Consider the following 26,110-nt stretch of genomic DNA (forward strand, 5'->3'; position numbering starts at 1 on the left):
AGAAGAGATCCATTCCTGGCAAGAGTCTTTCAGGCACAAGGCACTACACACACCGAGGATCCTTCACCCTTGGGTATATAAGATGCTGGCACCAAAGAAAGCCCTTGCTACAACAGCACAATGTTTTACCACATTTTTGGGTCACTTTATTTCTGAAAGTTGTGTTTTGTACAAAAAAAAATTACCTTAAACACCACCATGAAAAACTGTAACAACAGACTTGGCGACTTCCTCTTTTTCCCCATGTGATGAGAAAGATCGAGACCATAACAAGTCAAAGCAGGAAATGTTTGCCCACTCTATACCCAGCAAGAAAGCAGGGTCAACTCTTTTCCCTCAGTGTCACTGTTTGGACTGCTTTGGCAGTACTAAAAACACACGAACCTTGTCTGTACTCTGCTGTTAACAGTAGTGGCTTGCTTATTCACAGTTCTGCCCTCAAGACTGAGGACAGTTCTCTGCCAGTCTACACTAGGGCAGAATGGGGTTGCTTAGAGTCTAGACCCTCAAATAAAAAGGAACTAGGAATCAGTGTGCCAAGTTCTGGAAGGTTCCCATTAATTCGTACAACTTGGCTATACCTGCTTTTCAGCAGGGCCTCAGGAGAAAGTCTCTCACTCCCAGCCAGTAGCAGTAAGTACCATCTGCACAGGGCAAGTGTCTTAAGACTGGTCTGCACCATGCTTAAGGGGCAAGTGATTTATGAAAGCTGACCCTGTCAGAGAAGCCTCTTATGCAGTTTTTAGTGTGTTAGCATTCTTATCCCGGGCTTCTATGGTTCCTTTTTTATAAAAATAAATTCTGGTAGCTTTATGGGAAATCCCTCTGCCAAACAAGGAAGTTTTGGAGAGCATGAAATCACAATGCTGACAGTGACTGAGCTGTGTGGGCAGTCACCTCAAGAAGCTTGTAACAACTCAAGTGGCAACTAACTGTCCCATTTTGCCTCAATGTCAGTTCCAGCAGATGTTCCCCTTACTTAGACACACATTATTTCCTTTTGCTTCTCAATGGCTGAGAAGTCTGAGACAATATTTTGACTGAACTGGAAAGCCACAAGACTGTATTTAACTCCTACAGTTTTTAGCATTGCCCTTCTCCAGTCTGAGAGGGTAGCATGCATCCCTTTACATCTGTTGAAGAAAATGGGTGTGCACTCTTCAACATATAGCCATTAGGAAAAGAAAAGACTGCAGAGGTGCTAATGCCTCTTCCACCCTCATGGTATCTGGCACTAGAGCACCCTGTGCAAGTTATGCTAGCAGAAACAGTGCATAACAGTGCAGAAGCTAGAAAAGCTGAAAACGCATTCAAAAAAGAAATCCAGTGTCTTACAGATCCTGTAAACCCTAGGGGAAAAAAAGAAAGAAAAAAAGAGACACAGAAGAGATCCCTCCTACAGTCTCAGCTGTTTTAACCCATGGCCTCCTTTTGCTTCCCTGTTCTGCACCTTTTCGTGGCCCTTTTTTCCTCTCAGTGACTCATCTCCCATTCCTGCTCAGTGCTGAACGCTCATGTTGCTTGCTTTTTTATTTCTACTCAGCTCTCAGCACTTTCCCCTCTTCCAGCTCTGGTGCATTTTTAAAGACCTAGAACAGCATTATATTCACAAGACATACCATCAGGGACCAGTGCTGTTCACACCCAGAGGCATCCATGGGACTTGACACACCAGAGACAGCAAAAAGCAGTGTAAAGAAAATCAGAAGTGAGAGAAGGAGAACTGGCTGGGAGGCACCCGGCTAAACAAGCACTGGGGAGATGGGGAGAAGAAAACTCAGTGCTGAAAGCCTATCACATTGGTAGCAAGTGGTCATCCCGTTCTTCTGACTCCTCACCCAGCTGGTCATCACCCACACCACGGTATGCAGCTGGTGCATTTCGAGGCTTAGATCGGCAGACAAAGTCACAGCCATCCTACAAGCACAGGATATTGCACCGGAATCAGACTATATGCAATTGACTCGGCATCCAAAGCAAAGCAGCTTCTGTGATTTTTGCTATGGGAGTATGCCTGCCCCTGTGCTATCTGGGACAGGTCCCCAAACTTGTCTTGAGGATAGAAACACACACACAAACACCCTACTTAGTCTTGAAAGTTCTGGGCATACTGATATTCAGCAAGATCAGACCGAGATGAGCATGGAGGATAAGCGGCACTGCCTATGGTGACCAAGGAAGGATTTCAGGGAGTCGCACAGGAACATTTCACAGTCCCCAGCTTAACATTCCTACCTGAAAAGTGTTAGCCACTAATGAGCATGTGTTCTAGTTTGTTATGTGGTCCTTGCAGGATAATGGCAGGCAATCAGACCCAGAAAGGATTCCAAAATAGAGTATTCAAGGGAAAAAAAAAAAAAGCAACAACAAAAAAACAAACAGATGGTCACCTTTTCTGCCTCAAGGTACATTACCCCTGTGGTAGGTCTATCCAAGACAGATAGTCCACAAAGACAAGCATATACCATTTTCTCCTGTCCTAATACATATGGGCCAAGCTGGGAATATACAGGGATTTTTCACTCACCGCCACCAAATTGCCCAGATCTTGCCAGAAGGCAAAGTGAGGAAACTGCTCCATGCCTTTTGCTCCCACTACAAGGCGCTGGTAGAGGAACCCACCAATGATGTAGACTGCAATCACTGAAGCAAACCTGGAGGGAAGAATTAAAAATCAAAGCTGAGTAAATCCTATAGACAATCTCTTCTGAGCCAGCTACCTGCCTCAGACTGGTATTGGAGCAACAAGTTGAGCACCACTCATGAACAGAGCTATAAATAGAGACCAGACCAGAAAAGGTCCCCAAAATATTGATCTGCTAGTAGAAATCTTTCAGCAGCATTACATGAAGTAGTGCCTCTAAGCACAAACACCGAAAATGAGTCAAGACTCCTCCTCTGAATTCCAAACTCTGGCAAAGAGCTGTTGTACAATTTTAGGAAATCATGTCTTCCATGTTTCAGTGCACTTGTCTGTACACCACGAAGGAGGACTACAGGTCTACAGGGAACAGAGTTGCTCTGCAGCTTTGAGCTAGAGCTTTTGTCCGAAAAGCTCAGAAGTGTAGTAATATCTAATGGTGTCTGTGAACACTACAATTATCTAATCTAGTACAGCATTTGCTATGTTTCTAAATGGCACTGGAGATTATAGCACAGACATGAACAGCTCTTCCAATGACTCACGTGATCAATAGAATGGAACCAACGCTGAGATGCGAATCCTCAGCTGGACAAGCCACACTGCTGTCCATCTCAAAGAGGTAGAAACAATCCTGCTCCTTTTCCCGCTCTTCTGAAATAATGCTGAATGAACTCTGCAATGTGGGAGAAGTTAAGTCATGTGAAAATAGGCCCAAGCACGCTGAACTTCACCAGAAGACAGTTTTATCACTGTTGATGCAACAGACACTGGAGGACAGAAGAAAATCTTGCTGCCTCCTCAGAGCCCTTCTGCTTATAAACAACTGTTTGTCTGGCAGCCTCCTGCTCCTCTCCCACCTCACGTGTCACTCACCGCTGTAACTCCCCGCTTGCAAGAAATCATTATCACAGCTCTTCTCTTCTCACCACTGCAGTGCCTGCCATATGAATCACCTCCTTTATAAATCAGCATGATCCAGTCACCTGCCAAGAAACAATACAGGCTGCAAATCCAGATCAGGAGCTGAAAGGCAGCCACTGAGTAAGAAAAGTTTTGAGTGGACTCTTACTTCCATTGAAGACCTGGGTTTCATTGATCCTTCCTATCACTGTGGTCTTGCCACTCTGTCTATCTGTTTGCACCAGGCCACCAAAATCATGCAAGGTGCTGTTGATCTCCCTGCATACCCTGAAATGGTAGATGTAGTTTTCTGTTTTGCCTTTCTCCACAGTCACGTTAAACCTGCAGCAGAGTGAGGACAGAACAGATAGACCACAGGATTACAAAGAACAAGACTCGGAGCAGCAGACACTCAAGACCTGGAAGCCAGTCACAGCCCATATTAATGGGGGAACCCATTCTGCAGTCTGGCCCCAAATCTTCCCCTCTCCTTGGCCTAAGAGTAGGCACTGCACAACCCCAAGGCCTGCAGGGTGTTGTACTGTACCTCAATTGACTCAGGGGCTCCAGTTTCTTCAGCAGGGCTCTTTCCATTTGTGACTCGCTGCTTTCATCACCAACCACATCACAGCTCCTCTCTTTCCACTGTTCAGCTCCCAAACCGACAGCAAGGGCCATAAAGACTACCAGCACAGCAGTGGTGTGGCAAGGTGATGACATCCTAGACACACACCAGAGAGAACACAGAGGATTAACCGTTTCAGCCCCCTGCAAACTAACTTCAGGGTCACTGAGTCAACAACTGGCTACTTCCTCATCCTGACTGCAAAAAGGAGAAGTCAAAAATCTAGAAACTTCTCACAGTTCCCAAGATACACTCAATCTAAATCTCTTGCATAGTCAAAGACAATTCATTGGGCTGATTTGGGATTCTTTTCCAAATTCTGCCTCAGCACCACAAAAAGTTTTGCCGCTGAGCACATTAATTAGCACTGGTTCAGCCACAGCAGAGCCCAGCAGGCTGAACGCTGGAGTAAGTTGCAGACATAAGCCATCGTTCATTATTGCATCACTCTGAGAAGCCATTCAGCAGAAAATAATTTACCAGGCCTCTAATCAATCCTCTTTACAGCTCTCTTGTTAAGAGCTTGCAGGGAAGAGCCACTGTGATTAGTCAGGCTCTGTTTGTTCAAGTGCCTTAATCTTAATAATTATAATTATGTTATCTTTCTAATACTGCTTTAGCTGAAAATCTGCAAGTACTTAACAATGCTAAGCTGCAACGTCACAGAACAGTTTTCTTCTGTTTACATGGGGGAAGAAGGGAAGGAGGAAACAGATATCCTATGTAAGATCCAACCGAAGAGGCAGTAATTAAAATAATAACGAAATCTAGAAGATGTGGCTTTCAGGTTCATACAAAAATCACATCTAAAACATTCAGTGATTGCCCCAGCCAGCCACAGTGGCGCAACAGATTCCCCTCTGCTTCTCCCGTTGCAGAAGCCCTGGGGCGTCCATCGTGACAGCCCGTATCTGCCAAGCCAGCTCTTCGATCGCCACGGAGCTCAGATACGCTGAAAGGAGGAAGCCTGTGACACAAGGACTCGTGATTCGTCTCTCACAAGGCTGAAAGCAGAGCCCTGCCCTTCGCGCCGGTCACGGTTTCTCCAGGCAATTTACTGCCAAGCGCTCTGCTCACGCCCAGGCTTAAGCAAAAAGCGCTGCGGCGACGCCGGTGGCTTCCCCGGGGCCGGTGACCGCTCCGGCTGGCAGCCCGGGAGGCGGGCTGCCGCTGCCTCAGCCGCTCGCCCGGGGACAGGCGCAGTTTCACCCCCGCGGCGCCTCCCGGGGCCTACGGTGCCACCCCGCTCCCCCCACCCCGGCCCCCACTCTCCACCTCCCACCCACCGCCCGGGCGCCGCGGCCCCCGCCCCGACAGGCCGAGGCCGAGGCCGAGGCCGGAGCCGAATCCGCCGCCGCCGCACCCACCTGCTCCTACACCGGCCCCGCCCACCGCGCCGCCCGGCCTCCCCCCGCCGGGCACGGGCACCCCTACGGAAGAACGATCCCGCTGCTCACGGGTACCCCATGCTGCGCGCTCGGCGGTGACAGGGCGTCCCGGGAACCGCGGGCGCGGGCGGCGCCGGCCTCCACCCCCGCCCCAGCCGGCTCCCCTCGCCCGCCCCGGGAACCGGAAGTAGGAAGGGCGTGGCGGAACCGTCGCTTTCCGCCAATGGGAACCCAGCAGTCGCGTGGGAGGGAGGGAGAGGGAGATCTCCCCGCCCACTAGCCCTTCCTCAGCGAATAAGAAGCAACGGTGGAAAGGGGCGGCTTCTAGAGCCCGCCGCAGCCTATAACGGCAGCGGTTCCAGAGCCCGCCTCCTTCTTCTCCCTCCAATGGGCAGTGAAAAAAGGCGTGAAAACCCCGCCTCCCCTCTCTTCTCTTCCAATGAACGATGAGAGCCGGCAGACCGGGGTCCCGTAGCGCCCGCCGTCTAACCTCTCCTGCCCGACAGCCACTGCGGCGCGCGGCTCGCGGCGGGAGCCGCTCGCCCAATGGCGGAGAAGCACAGCCCGGCGGGCCGCTCGCCCCGCCCCTCGCCCCGCCCCTCGCCCCGCTGAGGCGGGCAGGGCCAGGCCCGCGGGCTGGGGCTCTCCCGGTGCCGGTGCGGGAGGCAGCGAGCCCGGGCACTCGGTTCTTTCTCCTCCTGGAAGCCGAACTCCCACCTCTGGCCCTCGCCTGCAGGCAGGTGGCCGCCTCAGTGAAGGTGAAAGGCTTCCCCGCGTCGCCGGGCCGCTGCCTGCCTTTCCCCTTGCTCCGTCTGTTGAAGGCAGTGGCGGATCATCGCTGCGCTTGGGCTTTGCCACCCCCCGCCATGTCCCTCCGGGGTGACCCCTTGTTAAACAAGGGAGACGGTTGTTCATAAAACTGCTTTGTGTGGCCTCGATCCTTCGGATTTCGTCCCCGCCTGACTACTGTTCTGTTCCACTTTGGAATAAAGGTTTCTCCTCCAGCTTCTGCAAGCTTTGACCACTGCAGGGGAATTCCAGGTTCAGCTGATCGTGCACAAGGTTTGTGGACTTGCACATCCTGGGTATGATTAATAAACCTATAAATTATTTGTGACTGGCCTATTTTAAGGACATTTCTTAAGTCATGCCCGCACCAGGATGGTAAGAGAGTCCACTTTCCAGGGCTCTGTTATTGGGAGTGACTGATGTTCATTGCCAGAGCTCTGAGGCTTCTGCATCTTTTAGCTAAGAAAGAAATGCTGGATTTAGTGAACTTGTGAACATATTAGAGAAGCCACTTGTTTGAGGGGAGCTTGGGAGGCTTCCCTACAGTATGCCGCTTCAGTAGCGAAGAACTGGGAAGGAGCATTGTTGGCTCCTGGAAAACTCATTTAGTCCTGCTGCGACTTGCGTCCTACTGCTGATTCCACCGGGAGTATGGCACAGATATCGCAGTGCAGAAGTTGGATTTATTTATATTCAGACTTAGTTATTAACTGAGTATTGCCTGCATACCTCCTACGGTGCAATCGCTTCCTCTCGTATTTCCTGTCCAAACTAAGAACTCCATTTATTACTGATAATTTGATAGAAAATGGTAAAACACATCAAAACAGAGCTCTTAATTCTTCCCCGCCAGCCTTTATTTCTCCACTTACTCACAAATAACATCATCTGTGATCATACTGGCTCTGCAGAGAGCCTGCAGTGCCTTTGGCCACAGCCTTTTTCCCTTAGTTTGGGCACTTAAGATGTGTCTGAATCTTGTTGGTTTCTTTCCAGCCACACAGATTTTATTCCCAGCTAAACTCTGATCATGACTATAGCAAATTCTCTGGACTTGATAGGTCTCTCTAGACTACCCTAATATCCATTCAGAGCATTCAGGAGAGGCTTCCCTCCTCTTGTGTTGCTCTGCTGTCTTCTGTCTTCCCCTTCCTTTCAAGTATAGACTCCCTGTCTTGCTGCCTACAGGCCCTACCCAGGATTGGAAGGAATCTTGTGGGTGCAGTATGCCACCTTTAGAGGCAAGTGTATGATGGAGGAATTTGTGGAAATATCCAAACCACGCCTTCCCAGACATGCACGTTGTAACAAGTCAGTCACAACACTCAAACTAAGCATCCTCCCAGGCAATCACTTCTCAGATTTACAGCATGTCACCAGGATGGGGAGCAATCATCCCCCTCCTAGAACTGAAAACCATGACAAGCTCCTTTGTTGAGAATGCCCAAATAATTCTTGTAAATGAACTGTACCAATGATGACACCCCGAGCCTGGCAAACATCTCTAATTTGAGCATGAAATGGAAGGGATCAGAATCTGGATCAAAACAAAAATAAACCAACCATGTAGCTGAGAGGTTTCTCAGGGTGCTAGAACATCAGTACTCCCCACCACAGAATCAGAATCATTTAGGTTGGAAAAGACCTTTAAGATCGTCAAGTCCAACTGTTAACCTCACGCTGCCAAGCCTACCACTAAACCCTAAGTGCCACATCTACACGTCTTTTAAATACCTCCAAGGATGGTCACTCAGCCACTTCCCTGGGGAACCTGTTCCAATGCTTGATAACCCTTTTGGTGAATATATTTTTCCTAATATCCAGTGTACACCTCCCCTGGTGCAACTTGAACCATTCTCACCAATGGTCAATCTTCTCTACTTCAGAAGAAAACTATCCTTTCCTGTTATCGTTGACCACAGAGTCACAGAATGATTGAGTTTGGAAGCGATCTCTCAGGGTCACCTGGTCCAACCCCCTGCTCAAGCCAGTTGCCCAGGACTGTGTCCAGATGACTCTCAGTGGAGGGAGACACCACAATCTCCCTGGCCAACCTCTGCCAGTGTTCAATCACCCTCACAGTAAAAAAGTGTTTCCTAATGTTCAGAGGGAACCTCCTGTGTTTCCGTTTGTGCCCACTGCCTCTTGTCCTGTCACTGGGCATCACTGAAAAGAGCCTGGCTCTTGTACCCTCCAGGTATTTATATACACTAATAAGATCCTCCCCAAGACATCTCTTCTCTAGGCTAAACACTCCCAGTTTTCTCAACCTTTCCTCATAGGAGAGATGCTCCAGTCCTGTTACCATCTTTGTGGTGCTTTGCTAAACTCTCTCCAGTATGTCCGTGCCTCTCCTGTACTGATGCTGTTGAGATCTTGACTCAGAGGGTGTTGAGGGATGCCAGCTCCCAATGCCTGCCTGTGTCTCAGGCACATTGACACTGGGTGTTGGGTGTAGACAGGGTTCCTTGTCGAACTGTGCAAGGCTCACAAGGAATCCTTGTCTGTTTTGACAGCACTTGGGCTGCCAGTTTGCCATAGCCATTGTTTATCCCACTTTTCACCTTGTACTCTCACTATTTAGTTTTTCCACCTTGTGCTCTTGCTATCCACCTGCTTCTGTCCCGAGAGGGAGCTCTTCAGAGCTGCACACATTCTCACAATTACTGCATCGCCGTAATCACAGCAACGGTTAGAGTACCCACGAACATTGTGATTAATTACCTCTTCCACAAACAGCTGTTCTTAAGACATCCCTCATCAGATTAGGAAATGGAAGTTGTTGCACTTCCATTGGTCTCTGTTCTGTTATAAATTTGGTTATTTTGAGCATCTGGAAATGGAGGTTGCAATTTCACATTTATTGTCTTCTGAATGTAGCCTCAGGTTTCTTTTTTCACAGGTGTTGATCCCTGTCACTCAACAGCCTGATTGGAACATCTTGTCATATGTACTCCTTGCTCTGACATGGAGGGAAGCAGATCAGAAACTTCTGCAGCTGAAGTGAGTGAGGAAAGAATTTATACTTCTGTCAAATTCTCCGACTCCTCCGCTGAGGGACAAAGCTGCATGGGGAAAAGAGAGGTAAGGAAGCTGGATGACATAGGTCAACTAAAGATTTGATTTTGACCAAAAGCAAGATCTAACAAAAACTCTCTGAGCTGGCCACTGATTTTGAGTGTCAGCTCACTGTGCTGTTGCTTTGGTTCTAAAATTACCATGAATATTTTAATGTGATAAAAGCTCATGGGTTAGAGACCCAGCATTGTTTCCCTCCCTCTCTCCATCAGAGTCCATTTCGTCTCTACTCCTGGGCATTAAACCCAGGCATCCTTTTTGCTGAAAGAGATTTATGGTTTTAAAGTTGTCTGCTTGTCAGCAATAAGTGATTGTCAGCAATAGTTCTTTGAAGGGAGGGTGAGATGCGAGCACACATAAATTAGAGGCGTATGCTAATAAGAGATGAGAAACAGACGAGGCATATGAGATCATCCAGCCTCTCTCCCCTGGGTCTCTTCAGGATTTTTTTGTGATGCATTTTTTTCCTGTGTTTTCTCTGTTCAAGTTTTAAGTACCTCCCATTGAGCAAATTTTCAGCTTTTGCCTTGAGACATTTCTGCAGGACATTTTACTGTCAGGAAGATTTTCTTAGTGCTTTCCTTAAATTTTCTCTTTCCTTATTTCTGCTCCATCCCCTCTGTTCAGGATTTGCAAATGTCACCCTGAGCAAATTCTTTGGCTGCTTAGTTGAGAAATACCACCTTAGAAGAGTGAGATTTTTCACTGGTGATCATTCTTTGCAAGTGTCTTCTTCCCATGAGCTGATTAATTTTCCTCTAAATGCCTGTGTGCTTTAGACAAGTTGTGCTGCATCAGCTGCAACACTTAATGGTTGACCTTTTTTCAGAGCTGTTACAGCAAAGGGGGCTTTCACTGTGGGATGCGGGGTTTCTGTGCCTGGTCACCACTTGCTGCACTATGGAAACAAAGCCAGCACAAAGACCCCCAAGTTCCTATCTGGTAATCACACTCTACCTGCTTGGAAGCCAGTCTTGGTTTTGCATGTATTTTCATCAGAAATTATGTTTTCCATTGCATCAGAAAACACAGGGACATCCCTTCATTCCCTGCCATTTGTGTTTACTCCCACCCTGTTGCAGGTGGAGATTACCTGATTGAGATGTTTGCAGTTTTGTTTTTTAATATTCCTCCTTTTGAAATGCCTTTATGTACCCTCATCTTTTTTGAGCTAGTCAGAGGGCCGAAAATAAGGAAGCTGATCTTTGAACAAACTTTCTGCGCATATTATTTGATTATTTCCCAGCTCTCTTCTGCGTGCAAGGGGTCTCTAAGGAGCACAGTTTAAGTATTTTTCTTTAGGAGATCATTATTTTCAACTCTGTCCCTGCCTCCATCACTTCTGAGAGATGTACTCTCAGGTATTTCATCTCCCTGTTTCCAAATGCACACCCTTGCTACCAAGTCATCCCCGTGATGCAGTATCACAGGTATATCACAGGTGTATAGATCAGTCCCCTGGTCAAACCAACTGGTTTTGGCTCTCATGGACTACTTGAAAATGAAGAGTTGTCCTGGCTGTCTTCTGGCTTCCAGAGAGCCTTAGATAAGCCACAAAACATCAGTCCAGCAGTCACTTAAGACAGTGCTAGCCTGTGTGGCACACTTGTAGTAACAGCAACAACCAAGTCAGTGCCATAGTCAAGGACAGGATCTTTGTTTCTCAAATCCTCCTCCCTGGCCCCAGGTAGTCATGCTGCTCCCATACTGACGCAGGCAGGAGCTGAGGGGACCTATTTGGGACAGTACAATGACATTCTTTAGATTGCCCTAGAAGACCTGAATTATAAAATGTGAACAGCTTTCAGTTTTTGAACTGAATCTGGACTCCCAAACCTAAAAATATTGAGTCACGTTGCTTGCACATGAATGCAGTGCATCACAGTCATTTCTCCAGAGCACTGAGAGACCTAACAGGGTGTTTTGTATACTAGAAAGTTATAACATTGGATATTTACATTAAATGTCCACCAGTCCTGTTATAGGTAGATTAAGGCCAATCTCATCCAAATATGGATTCATGAATCTTTATTAAGGTAAGAGAGCAAATGCAGCGCTGGGGTGGCCGAGGAGTCGAAGCTCTGTCCAGGCTCACCAAATTGTTTAAGTTTCAAACCCCCTTTTACCCACACACCTGCCGGTTTCAACACCTTTGGCATGTCTCCTGGCTTCTTCTACAATCTTATCTTCTTCTTTATTCAGTCCTGTGGTCACTTACACCTTGTCCTTCAAGTCTGGGCCAAATTGCAGCTCCTCTGTCTTTTATGGCTCAGTAGTTTCAGTTCCTCTCTTACCTCAAGGACAAGAGATACCAGGGATGGCCCATTCTGTTCTTTCTCATTCCATTGCAAAGGAGTTACTGCCCTGTGATATGGACCATTTGGTGAGCATCCCAAGAGGGGGGGCTGTTGGGTTGGTGTTTCCTCAGATCAATTCCCCCCTTTTCCCAGTAGTAAAGTCTTTTACTTTTCTTAAAATTTGGATCATTGTACTAATAATAGCTTTAGCCTAAGAAGTAATTGTTTAATTACTTTTAGCGAAAGCAAAATTATTCTATTATTTATCACAAGTCCCCTTCTCCCTTCCCTGGGGGAGACTCTTCCACAGTTCCTCAGACAACTGCATGGAAATATTTCTGGATGCTCCATTCACATTTACCTCCTCTGTTTCAAACTCATTTCAGGTACTTCTCCCCTCCTTTTCTACAAGAGTTTGACATGTAGTCCAGGGGCTGAGGAACAAACACAAACCCTTGAATTTGTTTTAAAAAGGGGGATCTGCAGGGATTCCCTTTTGCAAGGGGTAAAATCCTGATTTCTGAAATCTTTTATTCCACTTTCCTGGACTGATATTCCAGTTCAAATGAGGCTTAAATTCACCTCAAACACTTCAAAATTACTTTCCCACTTTACTTTCTTTTTCTTCTGCTAAAGTTATCTAATGGCACAATTTTTCATTTTTAAAAACTGAAGTGAACTCTCCCACTGCTCTGGTTTCGACATGCCCAGGGGTTTTGTTTCAATGCTGAGTGGAGTCAATTCCTTTTTTCTGCAATTGATTTGAAACAATAGAGGGTGAACTGCTCTATTCATTGCCAGGAGGCACCAGCTCGGGTTTACAGCATTAACCGTTTCACTGACTGTCATCCCAGTCACCTTGTCCTGGAAGTAGTTATCCCTAAAATCAGGAACAGTGATCTGGAGGATGCAAGAGATAGCTTCTTTGCGAGGCAAGAGAGGAAGGAAAACAGAAGTGCAAATCCTCAGAAACGTGGTCTCAGAACAAAGAATTATGTTTCAACAGCTATTTATCCCTTCTACTTAGTTTTCAGTTGTAATCTGCAGAGAAGCAGCTCCACTTTACCTTTGAACCTCGGGCTGGCTCTATTCTCTTGAGGCTTAATCTGATGGCAAAATCCACATCACCAGAGATACAGAGGTGACTTTACAAGAGGAACTGAGATCAGGCAGAGAGAACAGCTACCCAGGGCAAGTCCTTCAGTTCTCCCATTGTCCTCTTGCATGAAGCTGATGAGTAGGTTGTCACTGAAAAGTCTTTCTCTATTTTGTAACTGAAAAGAGACGTGGTTTTGTTCTTTAATAATAATTAAAAAAAGAAATAAATGTTGCTATTTTTTAACTACAAGTGGGACAGCTATGTTATAAATTGAGACCACAATGGATCATAATCCAATTATAATTTTATTAATTATAGCAAGTAGAATATGAGCAAAGACAGCGCTGGACGACAGGGGAGTCTGCGCTCCGCCAACTGCCGTACTGATCAGTTCAAACAGTTCCTTTTTATACATTTTTACATTCGTGGTTGTCTTTGATCAGTACCCCTTCTGCTTGCACAAGTATCTGGTTTGTGTAAGCAATTGCGGTTATCTTGTCTCACGCGGTCATCTTGTCTCACAGGTTATCTTGTCTCACACAAGCGGTGTCTGGCAGCTATTTGCATAAGCAGTTTTTCTGTCTTTTGCCGCCTAACCTTTACATTGAGCTTAACATAAATTTCAATAAACAATACCCTTAGTTCATAGTTTCTTACAATCCCCCCTTTTTCTTTTATCCTATTATTGTTTATTAGATGCTACTTTCATTTTCGTCACTGCAAACAAACCTTTTTCCACAATTCCAACATTTATCATAACACTCTCAAGATAATACCTTACAATTACAATCATAGTTTTCACGTGGCATAACGCATTCACAACAATCTTTTCCACCAGGAAGCTCCTAATAGATCATCCCACCATTCTGAGTCTAACATTGAGGGTGTTTTCAGAGCACCATAGGTAAAACAGCTCTTATTCTATCTGCTATGTGCAGTTGTCGCCTTAATGTTTTTGCCGTGTGTTATTTATTCCTTGCTTTGTTCAGTTAATCCAACAAGTTGTGACCAACATGCAATTTGCTACTACTGTTTCACCTGTTGGTGTTAAGCAAGTTCGAGCTGTGTGCCGAACTGCACAGTCAACCGTACTATCAGACACTCTGTAAACAATAATCAACAATTTATTAGCAAACAAGAACCTGAAATAATTAACTGTATAACAATCCAGCAAAGTCCCACGCGACACAATCAGAAAGAGAAAAAGTAAGAACCAAAGATATCAGCACTGTCCTTTGGATGTTGTCCTTCGATGTCTTGTTACCCTTACTCACGGGGCGGTAGCGATAGAAAGACAGAGTCCAAGAACAACAGTCACGCGCCGCGCGGTAACTCCTCTGATCAATAACATTTTCTTCTTTGAACTATAAGTCTGTTTCCATCACCTCATCACGGTTTCGAGGGCGTCTTAGTTGTCTTCGTGATCTTGGAGGATTGGGGGGAGGAGGTGATCTCCGACACCAGCCACGAGACATTCCCTCGCATACCGCGATGGCAACGACAGTCACCACCAATATAATGAAAAATCCTAACAGCAGGGCGGCGCACACGGGATCGTCCCCTACTCCCATCTTCCCAAGATTGCAATCCAGCGGGATCAGTAAGATTAGTGGGATAGTCCAGCCCCAGGCTAGCGGCTTGACCGAGGAAGGTCCAAGTGCGCAATGAGCAGAAGTTTCTCTTCCACCCAGAATGCCTGTGCTGCCTAGATCTGGGCGGGCCTGGCAGTTGTTTTTGCCATCCGGGTATAGCCGAACTTTCGAGACCTTCCAACAACACATGCGCTTTGGACTGGGGGCGTGGAAATCCATTTTCCTGCTGCGTACGTGGACCCTGACTCCTGATCCCTACAGACCAGGCAGGTTCACCACTTGCGCTCTCACTCTTGTACCTCCGATACCGCGAAAACAATGGAGCGTGCTTATGCATGGGCAGCAATTTATTGTGCAGCCTTGATGTTGGTAGCCCTCACTTTGTTTGCCTTTTTACTACATATCTTTTGCCCTTGTAAATGTTCCTCTTTCAAGTGCCCATGTAGTTGTATCTGCTTATGTAAACCACCATCTCCTTTGGTTAACCATGTCGAAAATTCTGTTATAGGTCTTTTCGGCGGTTTTGGTACTGGCTGTTTTACTTCTGTCACATCTTTTACTTGGATTCTCTTCTTCCCACTAAAAATATCTCCATCCACCCTTCTGTCTTTGGGAAAGCAAAGCCACTCTGATGTTGGACATAACAGTAAAGCACTTGCTGCACAAATTTGCCACTATTAAAGCAAACCATACCAGGATGATTAGCAGAGGTCCGGTATAACATATACTCCCACCTCTCATGCCTATGGGGTTGCAGCCCACAGCTGAGAAAAAGGTCTTCTTGGTGGCGAGCACAGAGGTTAACCCGGTCTTGCCCTCTACTGTTTAACAAATCCGTGTGTTAAGAGTTAGTCAATTCAAGTGCAGCTCCTTTGTAGCCACTTCCTTTGTTTCTAAGCAAAGCAAAATTTTGGCACTTTCCGATAGTGTCCTCCCATCAACTCTCAGGGACATCACAAATTCTGGGGACTAACCTCTTTTTCCCCGTAAATCAAGGTTACAGTTCATGCCCCTTCCCTATACAGTTATAAGACAATTTTCTCCATCTGCAAGAAATACCACATCCGGTGACACATTTCACATTCACACAAAACCCACGCTTCATGACATCCATGCATACACTCGAGACAAGGTATTACTCAATTAGGTTGATTTTCTAGCAATGCCTAATTGACTCCAAAATGCTCATAATCTCACATGTCTGTCAGTTAATGCTCGGTAAACGCCAGCTTTTCCCTGACAGTTTTTTTGTTTGGTTTTGTCTGTTTTTTTGTTTTTGTTTCCTTATACAGCAAGTAAGTAAATGAATAAGTAAATTTTCACAGTGTTACCTCTGAACCCAGTCAAAAACCCAGTCAAACCACTGGTTAAGAGTCATTCAATCCCCTCCTGATGAATTTACTTAGTCCTTTGAGGGTGACTTGTAGTTGGTCAGTTGATGGTACCACAGTCCACTCCTGAGGCTTTTCCACCGGTCCTTTTCCTCAGGAGGCAAGAGTCCACCCCTTTTCTTTTGTTCAGATCGCTGTCTCGGTGGTCAGCAGCACCTGAAATGGACCTTCCCACTCGGGAGTTAATGATTAATCTTTCCACACTTTTATCAATACCCAATCACCTGGTTTTACATTGTGGATATTAAAAGCCAATGGTGATATTTGAGGCAGAAGTCCTTTCTTTCTCAGTTTCATTAAAGTGTTACCAATGTTTCATTAAAGTGTTACCAATTCTTATTACATACTTTCTTACATACTGATCTCCTACTTCAGGGATGACAATATCCCTGTCATTACTCATACATAGTAATCCAAACATCATTTCATAGGGAGAAATACCCAGGTCTGTTCGTGGCTGAGTATTGATCCTTAATAAGGCCAATGGCAGGCATTTAATCCAAGACATCTGAGTCTCAATCATTAACTTAGTCAAGGTTTGTTTTGAAGTTTGATTCATTCTTTCTCCTCTTCCAGAACTCCGAGGATGCCATGGGGTGTGCCATGCCCATTCGATCCCTAAGGCTTCAGATAGCTGTTGTATATAATTTTTAAAATGAAATGTGTTCCTCCGCCCAAGTCTATTCTTTCTATTAATCCATATCTGGGGATAATGTTTTCCAGTAACACCTTGGATACCATGCTTGCCATTGCCCTTGGTGTGGGGGATTGCTTCCACCCAATGAGTTAAGTGAGCCACTAATACCAACAAATACTTCCACCTTTGTATTTAAGGTAGCTCTGTTAAGTCTACCTGGAGGCTTTGTATGGCTAGCTCCTATTCCCCAGCCACCCTTTTTTTTTTTTTTTTTTTTTTTTTTTTTATCTCATTACCTTTTTGTTCACTTTTTAACAAATCAAACATCGATCAACTAGTTGTTTAGCCACCATATATATATTCCTATACACCCATATTGTCTAAGGAAATGATCACAAAGTGATTGTGTTCCCCAATGTATTTTCTAATGTATTAATGACAGAATTTCTCATGATCTGAATTTCTCATGATCTTGTTTTGTTTAACATCTGCCTTCCATCTGCTAAAGTCCATTTTCCTTCTGAATCTTTTCCCCCCTTATTTTTAAGTATATCCTTTTCTTGTTCTGTGAAATTTGGGGCTAAATTCTCATAATCCCCTGGTATTATTACCAATAAAACTACCAATGATGATTCTGTAGCTGCTTCTCTGGCTACTTAATCTGCTAAATTATTCCCCCTTATTTCCATTGATGCTCCCCTCTGATGTCCTTTCACATGCACAATTGCAATTTCTGTGGGGAGCTTCAGGGCTTCTAAAACTTCTCTGATCAGCCGCTCGTGTACTAGCTCCTTCCCTTTTGTATTTATAAGCCCTCTTTCTTCCCATATTTTTCCAAATGTGTGGACCACTCCAAATGCATATTTTGAGTCTGTGTACACTGTCCCTTCCTTATCTCTCAAATATACCAATGTCTGTTTTAGGGCATAGAGTTCACAGACTTGTGCTGACCACCCAGCAGGTAATTTCCCCTTTTCAAACACTTCCATCTTCTGCCTCTCGATAATTACATAACCCAATATTTTTCCTTCTAGGCATCGAGAGGACCCATCAATAAATAGTTTTTCTCTATAGGGCAAAGGTTTATTTAACAGATCTTCTCTTATTTTCGTTTGATAATTTATAAAATCCAAACAGTTATGCTCTGGTTCCTAAATATCCTCCCCGATTCTCCTCCCATAATTCTAGTAATTTAACCACTAGTTTTCCTTCACCCAGCACCACACCTATTCCTAATTGCACTTGTAAATCTCTACCTAGCAAATTACATCCTACCCCTGGCATTAACAACAAATCATTAACAGCATATTGATCTTCCCCTTGTATTAACACATTCTTTATAACTGGGACCAAAAACCCCTTCACCTTTAGCCCCTACAGCCCAAGTTGTATCTTTTTACATAATCTTCCTCCTGGGGTCTTAATTTCAAATTTATCAAGGGCTCTTCTGTTGGTATATCCCCCAGGAGGTAGAGTCCCTGACACCCCTAGTGATTACCACCCTCATCCTGTTGGGTTACTTCAAACACCAACAGGTCCCGTATTCTCTGGGGGCATTCTTGTTTATAATGCCCCCCCTCCCCACAATAAAAACATTCCCTTGTGATTTCCCTAGCCAGTGGTGCCTCTTGGTTCCACCTTCCCTTTCATTCCCTTGCCTGTTTCAAATTGTGATTTCCCGTCTGAGATTTCTTGTGTTTATTTCTAACAGCTTCTTGTGCAGTTATCATAATTTTAGCTTTAGTTTTAGCCTTTTCTTCATCCTTCCTAATATCTACTTTCTGTGCTTCTCTCAGGAGTTCCTCCAGACACTTATTATAATGACCTAGAGTCACTCATATCTCTCCTCCGCTCTTGTTCATTCTGATTCCACTGCAGAGGGGTTACAGGGAGTTTCCTTTCCCCGGGTATCCCCTGCTGATTTTCTCTCTCCCATATCCACATTCCAACCGTTCTGATCATCTGTCTTTCCTCAGGAAAGAAAAAAAAAAAAAATTCCTGTAATCGACTGCATCTCCTCCCATGTATATATATACTGGGTCCCAAAAATTGATCAATCTTCTCTGACAGCCCCACAGGGTCCTCTAAAAACCTCCTAAATTCATTCTTATACGCCCTCACTTCTACATTAGTGAGCGGCACATCCACAAATCCCATCCCCCCTTGAATTCCTGCCGCTGGGACTTCCCCGCAAGGGATTAACCCTAGCCGCCCCGTGCTCCCTTAAACGATTTCCCTTAAATCATGTATGAGCCGATATTTCCCATTTGGTTTCTTTACAGGCAGAATGGGGGTGTTAAAGGGTGACATACAAGGCTCTAAGATTCCTTGTGCTAATAATCGATCAATTTCTGGTTTTAATCCTCTCCGTCCGTCTAGGGAAATGGGATATTGCTTTACCCTCACAGGTATGTGGGGTTCAGAAACTTGGATTTTAATCGGTGGGATTTCCAGTCTACTAATTGTGTCCGGAGAGTTCCAGACATCGGGGTTAATTTGTTTTTGCTCATCCACGGTCAAAGGATAAGTAGACACTGTTAGCTCTTGATTTTTCACTTTAATTTCTAATTGTAATTCAACAATTAATCTCGTCCTAGCAGATTAAATTCTGCTTCAGGGACGAGCAAGAGTTCACCCATTCCAAATTTATTTTCAGTTTCGAATACCACATTTTTGATTTTGTTTACTTTAAATGGTTCTCCTTTTGCCCCAATTACTTGTACTTTTTCCGGGGAAATTTTACATCCCTCAGGTATTTGTTTAATAGTCGATTTTTCAGCCCCAGTGTCTACTAAAAAGGTGAACTCTTGTTTATGGGGACCTATTTTTAATTTTATCAAGGGCTCATGATGACTCCGGTCCCCTAAGATATAGAGCCCCTGGCTCTCCTATTCCGTTTTCAATATTTCCTCATCCCTGATCCTTTCTCTGCAATTCTTCTTTATATGTCCCTTCTTTCCACAGTAAAAACAACATCTCTGTTCCTTCTTTACTACTACGTTCCCTTGTTTCGTTCCAGCAGATCTGTGTTTACCAGTTCGTCCTTTACGATCCTCTCTGACCGCTGCTACCATCATTTTTACTTGTCGCTTGCTGCTCTCTTTCTCTCACCTTACATAGACTTTCTGAGCTTCTCTCAATAATTCATCCAACCCTCTATTCTGCCAGTCTTCTAACTTTTCAATCTTCTTTCTGATATCTTCCCATGATTTTGCCACAAACTGAGTTTTGAGGAGTGCTTGCCCTAAAGGGTCGTCTGGATTTACCCCAGAATACAGCTGAAGGGCTTTCCTCAGTCGTTCCAGCCACTCAGTAGGGCTCTCATCTTTCTTTTGCATTTCATTAAATGCTTTATTAATATTCTGGCCACAGGGTACTGCTTCTCTAATTCCCTGAATTACTATAGTTCTCAGGTCCTGCATATGAGTTCTATGCACCGGATCCTGATTATCTCTATTAGGTCTTTGGAGTGGCCATTTAATATCCGCTTGAGGTCCCTGGGCATGTTGAGCATCCCACAGTCTCATTCCTGCTCGTCTAATCATATCTCTTTCCTCGGTAGTAAATAATTGACCAAGGATAGATTGCATCTCATCCCAAGTATAAAGGTTTGGTCCAAAAAATTGATTTAATCTTTCTGCCACTCTGAGTGGGTCCTCAATTAAGTTTCCCATCTCGGTTCTTTTAAAATCTCATAGGTCAGCCGAGTTTAGGGGTACGGAAATATATCCGATCACGGGTTGAGGTCCCCCCATGGGTATTTCCCTTAGGGGGTACATCTGAGCTGCCCCTTTTTGGCTTCTAGTTACACGTCTAGGAGGAGGGGGAGACTCTTGTTCCGACTCCGGTGGGGGAGTGGGCGCTCTGGGGACCTCTGGAGGGGCTGTGGGAGCAGGAGGGGAAATGTAAGGAGGGGGGGTTAGAAGGGTTTCGTCTAACCCTTCCTTCTTTTTCTTTTGTTTAGTTTATTTCATTCAGCGGGTAAAGTCTAGCTCCCAGTCTTTTTAGCCACACTCCCGCATACTGACTTTCTTCCGGGTTAAGGGGTTTTTTATTATTAACCCAGAGATTTAATTGTTGCCTTATCCAATCTTCTTCTGACCCGCAGACTGGCCAAAAGACATTTTTAGAAATCTTCTTCCCTCCCCATATCTTAGTACAATATTCTATCATTTTCTGCTTATCTTTCCCTAGTGTTCCAGGGAAATATCTCCAATTGTCTAAGATATATGCCAGAGGGGTATTCTTAGGTACAGTGGGTACCCTTCCCATGGGAGTCGAAGGCTTGCTGCCCTTCGCCCCCATCTTCTGGATTATCCACAAACACACACTCACTTGCTCCCCTTGTTCCTGGCCCAGTCCCTCGCGGGTAATGGGAAACGCAGTACTTAAGGGTCCGCACTCGCTTGGTTCAGTATATCGAACCTCTCATTCGTTATAATCCAGGAAACCCAATCCCGCCCGAACGGTAAACCCGCGAACAAATTCGCAATATACTTACGCATCCTGCGTCTTCGTCCGGACTCCCGTGCACAGAATTTTTATGGGATTTTACCGGTTTCTCCTTTGCTCATTATTCTAGAATTTAGGTTCGTCGGTAAGGATGGGGTGGGCTATCAGTCGCGGGGCCGCGGATTGCCGCGGGGCGCCTCCCCGGAGGACAGAAGCCCACCGTTCCTTATCCGAGTCACGGCACCATGAAATTGTTATAAATTGAGACCACAATGGATCATAATCCAATTATAATTTTATTAATTATAGCAAGTAGAATATGAGCAAAGACAGCGCTGGACGACAGGGGAGTCTGCGCTCCGCCAACTGCCGTACTGATCAGTTCAAACAGTTCCTTTTTATACATTTTTACATTCGTGGTTGTCTTTGATCAGTACCCCTTCTGCTTGCACAAGTATCTGGTTTGTGTAAGCAATTGCGGTTATCTTGTCTCACGCGGTCATCTTGTCTCACAGGTTATCTTGTCTCACACAAGCGGTGTCTGGCAGCTATTTGCATAAGCAGTTTTTCTGTCTTTTGCCGCCTAACCTTTACATTGAGCTTAACATAAATTTCAATAAACAATACCCTTAGTTCATAGTCTTACAGCTAGAAGATCCTGCAAGCTTCAGGAAACACAACAAAACCTTTACCTTAGGAAAGATCTTTCTACCAGAAGAATGATGCTTACAGCAAAGACAGCGCTGGACGACAGGGGAGTCTGCGCTCCGCCAACTGCCGTACTGATCAGTTCAAACAGTTCCTTTTTATACATTTTTACATTCGTGGTTGTCTTTGATCAGTACCCCTTCTGCTTGCACAAGTATCTGGTTTGTGTAAGCAATTGCGGTTATCTTGTCTCACGCGGTCATCTTGTCTCACAGGTTATCTTGTCTCACACAAGCGGTGTCTGGCAGCTATTTGCATAAGCAGTTTTTCTGTCTTTTGCCGCCTAACCTTTACATTGAGCTTAACATAAATTTCAATAAACAATACCCTTAGTTCATAGTTTCTTACAATCCCCCCTTTTTCTTTTATCCTATTATTGTTTATTAGATGCTACTTTCATTTTCGTCACTGCAAACAAACCTTTTTCCACAATTCCAACATTTATCATAACACTCTCAAGATAATACCTTACAATTACAATCATAGTTTTCACGTGGCATAACGCATTCACAACAATCTTTTCCACCAGGAAGCTCCTAATAGATCATCCCACCATTCTGAGTCTAACATTGAGGGTGTTTTCAGAGCACCATAGGTAAAACAGCTCTTATTCTATCTGCTATGTGCAGTTGTCGCCTTAATGTTTTTGCCGTGTGTTATTTATTCCTTGCTTTGTTCAGTTAATCCAACAAGTTGTGACCAACATGCAATTTGCTACTACTGTTTCACCTGTTGGTGTTAAGCAAGTTCGAGCTGTGTGCCGAACTGCACAGTCAACCGTACTATCAGACACTCTGTAAACAATAATCAACAATTTATTAGCAAACAAGAACCTGAAATAATTAACTGTATAACAATCCAGCAAAGTCCCACGCGACACAATCAGAAAGAGAAAAAGTAAGAACCAAAGATATCAGCACTGTCCTTTGGATGTTGTCCTTCGATGTCTTGTTACCCTTACTCACGGGGCGGTAGCGATAGAAAGACAGAGTCCAAGAACAACAGTCACGCGCCGCGCGGTAACTCCTCTGATCAATAACATTTTCTTCTTTGAACTATAAGTCTGTTTCCATCACCTCATCACGGTTTCGAGGGCGTCTTAGTTGTCTTCGTGATCTTGGAGGATTGGGGGGAGGAGGTGATCTCCGACACCAGCCACGAGACATTCCCTCGCATACCGCGATGGCAACGACAGTCACCACCAATATAATGAAAAATCCTAACAGCAGGGCGGCGCACACGGGATCGTCCCCTACTCCCATCTTCCCAAGATTGCAATCCAGCGGGATCAGTAAGATTAGTGGGATAGTCCAGCCCCAGGCTAGCGGCTTGACCGAGGAAGGTCCAAGTGCGCAATGAGCAGAAGTTTCTCTTCCACCCAGAATGCCTGTGCTGCCTAGATCTGGGCGGGCCTGGCAGTTGTTTTTGCCATCCGGGTATAGCCGAACTTTCGAGACCTTCCAACAACACATGCGCTTTGGACTGGGGGCGTGGAAATCCATTTTCCTGCTGCGTACGTGGACCCTGACTCCTGATCCCTACAGACCAGGCAGGTTCACCACTTGCGCTCTCACTCTTGTACCTCCGATACCGCGAAAACAATGGAGCGTGCTTATGCATGGGCAGCAATTTATTGTGCAGCCTTGATGTTGGTAGCCCTCACTTTGTTTGCCTTTTTACTACATATCTTTTGCCCTTGTAAATGTTCCTCTTTCAAGTGCCCATGTAGTTGTATCTGCTTATGTAAACCACCATCTCCTTTGGTTAACCATGTCGAAAATTCTGTTATAGGTCTTTTCGGCGGTTTTGGTACTGGCTGTTTTACTTCTGTCACATCTTTTACTTGGATTCTCTTCTTCCCACTAAAAATATCTCCATCCACCCTTCTGTCTTTGGGAAAGCAAAGCCACTCTGATGTTGGACATAACAGTAAAGCACTTGCTGCACAAATTTGCCACTATTAAAGCAAACCATACCAGGATGATTAGCAGAGGTCCGGTATAACATATACTCCCACCTCTCATGCCTATGGGGTTGCAGCCCACAGCTGAGAAAAAGGTCTTCTTGGTGGCGAGCACAGAGGTTAACCCGGTCTTGCCCTCTACTGTTTAACAAATCCGTGTGTTAAGAGTTAGTCAATTCAAGTGCAGCTCCTTTGTAGCCACTTCCTTTGTTTCTAAGCAAAGCAAAATTTTGGCACTTTCCGATAGTGTCCTCCCATCAACTCTCAGGGACATCACAAATTCTGGGGACTAACCTCTTTTTCCCCGTAAATCAAGGTTACAGTTCATGCCCCTTCCCTATACAGTTATAAGACAATTTTCTCCATCTGCAAGAAATACCACATCCGGTGACACATTTCACATTCACACAAAACCCACGCTTCATGACATCCATGCATACACTCGAGACAAGGTATTACTCAATTAGGTTGATTTTCTAGCAATGCCTAATTGACTCCAAAATGCTCATAATCTCACATGTCTGTCAGTTAATGCTCGGTAAACGCCAGCTTTTCCCTGACAGTTTTTTTGTTTGGTTTTGTCTGTTTTTTTGTTTTTGTTTCCTTATACAGCAAGTAAGTAAATGAATAAGTAAATTTTCACAGTGTTACCTCTGAACCCAGTCAAAAACCCAGTCAAACCACTGGTTAAGAGTCATTCAATCCCCTCCTGATGAATTTACTTAGTCCTTTGAGGGTGACTTGTAGTTGGTCAGTTGATGGTACCACAGTCCACTCCTGAGGCTTTTCCACCGGTCCTTTTCCTCAGGAGGCAAGAGTCCACCCCTTTTCTTTTGTTCAGATCGCTGTCTCGGTGGTCAGCAGCACCTGAAATGGACCTTCCCACTCGGGAGTTAATGATTAATCTTTCCACACTTTTATCAATACCCAATCACCTGGTTTTACATTGTGGATATTAAAAGCCAATGGTGATATTTGAGGCAGAAGTCCTTTCTTTCTCAGTTTCATTAAAGTGTTACCAATGTTTCATTAAAGTGTTACCAATTCTTATTACATACTTTCTTACATACTGATCTCCTACTTCAGGGATGACAATATCCCTGTCATTACTCATACATAGTAATCCAAACATCATTTCATAGGGAGAAATACCCAGGTCTGTTCGTGGCTGAGTATTGATCCTTAATAAGGCCAATGGCAGGCATTTAATCCAAGACATCTGAGTCTCAATCATTAACTTAGTCAAGGTTTGTTTTGAAGTTTGATTCATTCTTTCTCCTCTTCCAGAACTCCGAGGATGCCATGGGGTGTGCCATGCCCATTCGATCCCTAAGGCTTCAGATAGCTGTTGTATATAATTTTTAAAATGAAATGTGTTCCTCCGCCCAAGTCTATTCTTTCTATTAATCCATATCTGGGGATAATGTTTTCCAGTAACACCTTGGATACCATGCTTGCCATTGCCCTTGGTGTGGGGGATTGCTTCCACCCAATGAGTTAAGTGAGCCACTAATACCAACAAATACTTCCACCTTTGTATTTAAGGTAGCTCTGTTAAGTCTACCTGGAGGCTTTGTATGGCTAGCTCCTATTCCCCAGCCACCCTTTTTTTTTTTTTTTTTTTTTTTTTTTTTATCTCATTACCTTTTTGTTCACTTTTTAACAAATCAAACATCGATCAACTAGTTGTTTAGCCACCATATATATATTCCTATACACCCATATTGTCTAAGGAAATGATCACAAAGTGATTGTGTTCCCCAATGTATTTTCTAATGTATTAATGACAGAATTTCTCATGATCTGAATTTCTCATGATCTTGTTTTGTTTAACATCTGCCTTCCATCTGCTAAAGTCCATTTTCCTTCTGAATCTTTTCCCCCCTTATTTTTAAGTATATCCTTTTCTTGTTCTGTGAAATTTGGGGCTAAATTCTCATAATCCCCTGGTATTATTACCAATAAAACTACCAATGATGATTCTGTAGCTGCTTCTCTGGCTACTTAATCTGCTAAATTATTCCCCCTTATTTCCATTGATGCTCCCCTCTGATGTCCTTTCACATGCACAATTGCAATTTCTGTGGGGAGCTTCAGGGCTTCTAAAACTTCTCTGATCAGCCGCTCGTGTACTAGCTCCTTCCCTTTTGTATTTATAAGCCCTCTTTCTTCCCATATTTTTCCAAATGTGTGGACCACTCCAAATGCATATTTTGAGTCTGTGTACACTGTCCCTTCCTTATCTCTCAAATATACCAATGTCTGTTTTAGGGCATAGAGTTCACAGACTTGTGCTGACCACCCAGCAGGTAATTTCCCCTTTTCAAACACTTCCATCTTCTGCCTCTCGATAATTACATAACCCAATATTTTTCCTTCTAGGCATCGAGAGGACCCATCAATAAATAGTTTTTCTCTATAGGGCAAAGGTTTATTTAACAGATCTTCTCTTATTTTCGTTTGATAATTTATAAAATCCAAACAGTTATGCTCTGGTTCCTAAATATCCTCCCCGATTCTCCTCCCATAATTCTAGTAATTTAACCA

The 26,110-nt window shown here is 44.6% G+C and overlaps 2 protein-coding genes across 2 annotated transcripts in view; one reads left to right on the plus strand and one right to left on the minus strand.

The window, feature by feature from the left end:
• Positions 1 to 121: 121 nt before the first annotated feature.
• On the minus strand, positions 122 to 5,759 carry M6PR (mannose-6-phosphate receptor, cation dependent). Its single transcript, XM_042795253.1, has 7 exons — positions 5,537 to 5,759; positions 4,092 to 4,265; positions 3,714 to 3,886; positions 3,518 to 3,627; positions 3,187 to 3,317; positions 2,528 to 2,654; positions 122 to 1,917 (listed from the first exon to the last, which is right to left on the minus strand). Exons 2-7 carry the CDS (start codon positions 4,262 to 4,264, stop codon positions 1,795 to 1,797), a joined length of 837 nt encoding a protein of 278 aa, XP_042651187.1. The 5' UTR covers position 4,265; positions 5,537 to 5,759; the 3' UTR covers positions 122 to 1,794.
• A 418-nt stretch (positions 5,760 to 6,177) lies between these two features.
• KLRG1 (killer cell lectin like receptor G1) overlaps positions 6,178 to 26,110 on the plus strand; it is a 31,315-nt gene continuing 11,382 nt past the window's right edge. The window contains exons 1-2 of the mRNA XM_032984127.2: positions 6,178 to 6,619; positions 9,249 to 9,428. Of these exons, the coding sequence (XP_032840018.2) occupies positions 9,314 to 9,428 (115 nt within the window). The 5' untranslated portion in view covers positions 6,178 to 6,619; positions 9,249 to 9,313. The remainder of the gene's footprint in view (positions 6,620 to 9,248; positions 9,429 to 26,110) is intronic.

This window comes from Tyto alba, unplaced genomic scaffold, assembly GCF_018691265.1.
Source record: "Tyto alba isolate M040663 unplaced genomic scaffold, T.alba_DEE_v4.0 Super-Scaffold_21, whole genome shotgun sequence".
NCBI classification, from domain to species: Eukaryota; Metazoa; Chordata; class Aves; order Strigiformes; family Tytonidae; genus Tyto; species Tyto alba.

Coding starts and splice junctions, on each gene's coding strand:
- M6PR (XM_042795253.1), bottom strand. CDS start 4,264: ATGTCATCACCTTGCCACACCACTGCTGTGCTGGTAGTCTTTATGGCC. Junction 3,628..3,713: donor AACCCAGGTCTTCAATGGAA/GTAAGAGTCCAC, acceptor GTTTCTTGGCAG/GTGACTGGATCATGCTGATT. Junction 3,318..3,517: donor GCAAGCGGGGAGTTACAGCG/GTGAGTGACACG, acceptor CCCACATTGCAG/AGTTCATTCAGCATTATTTC.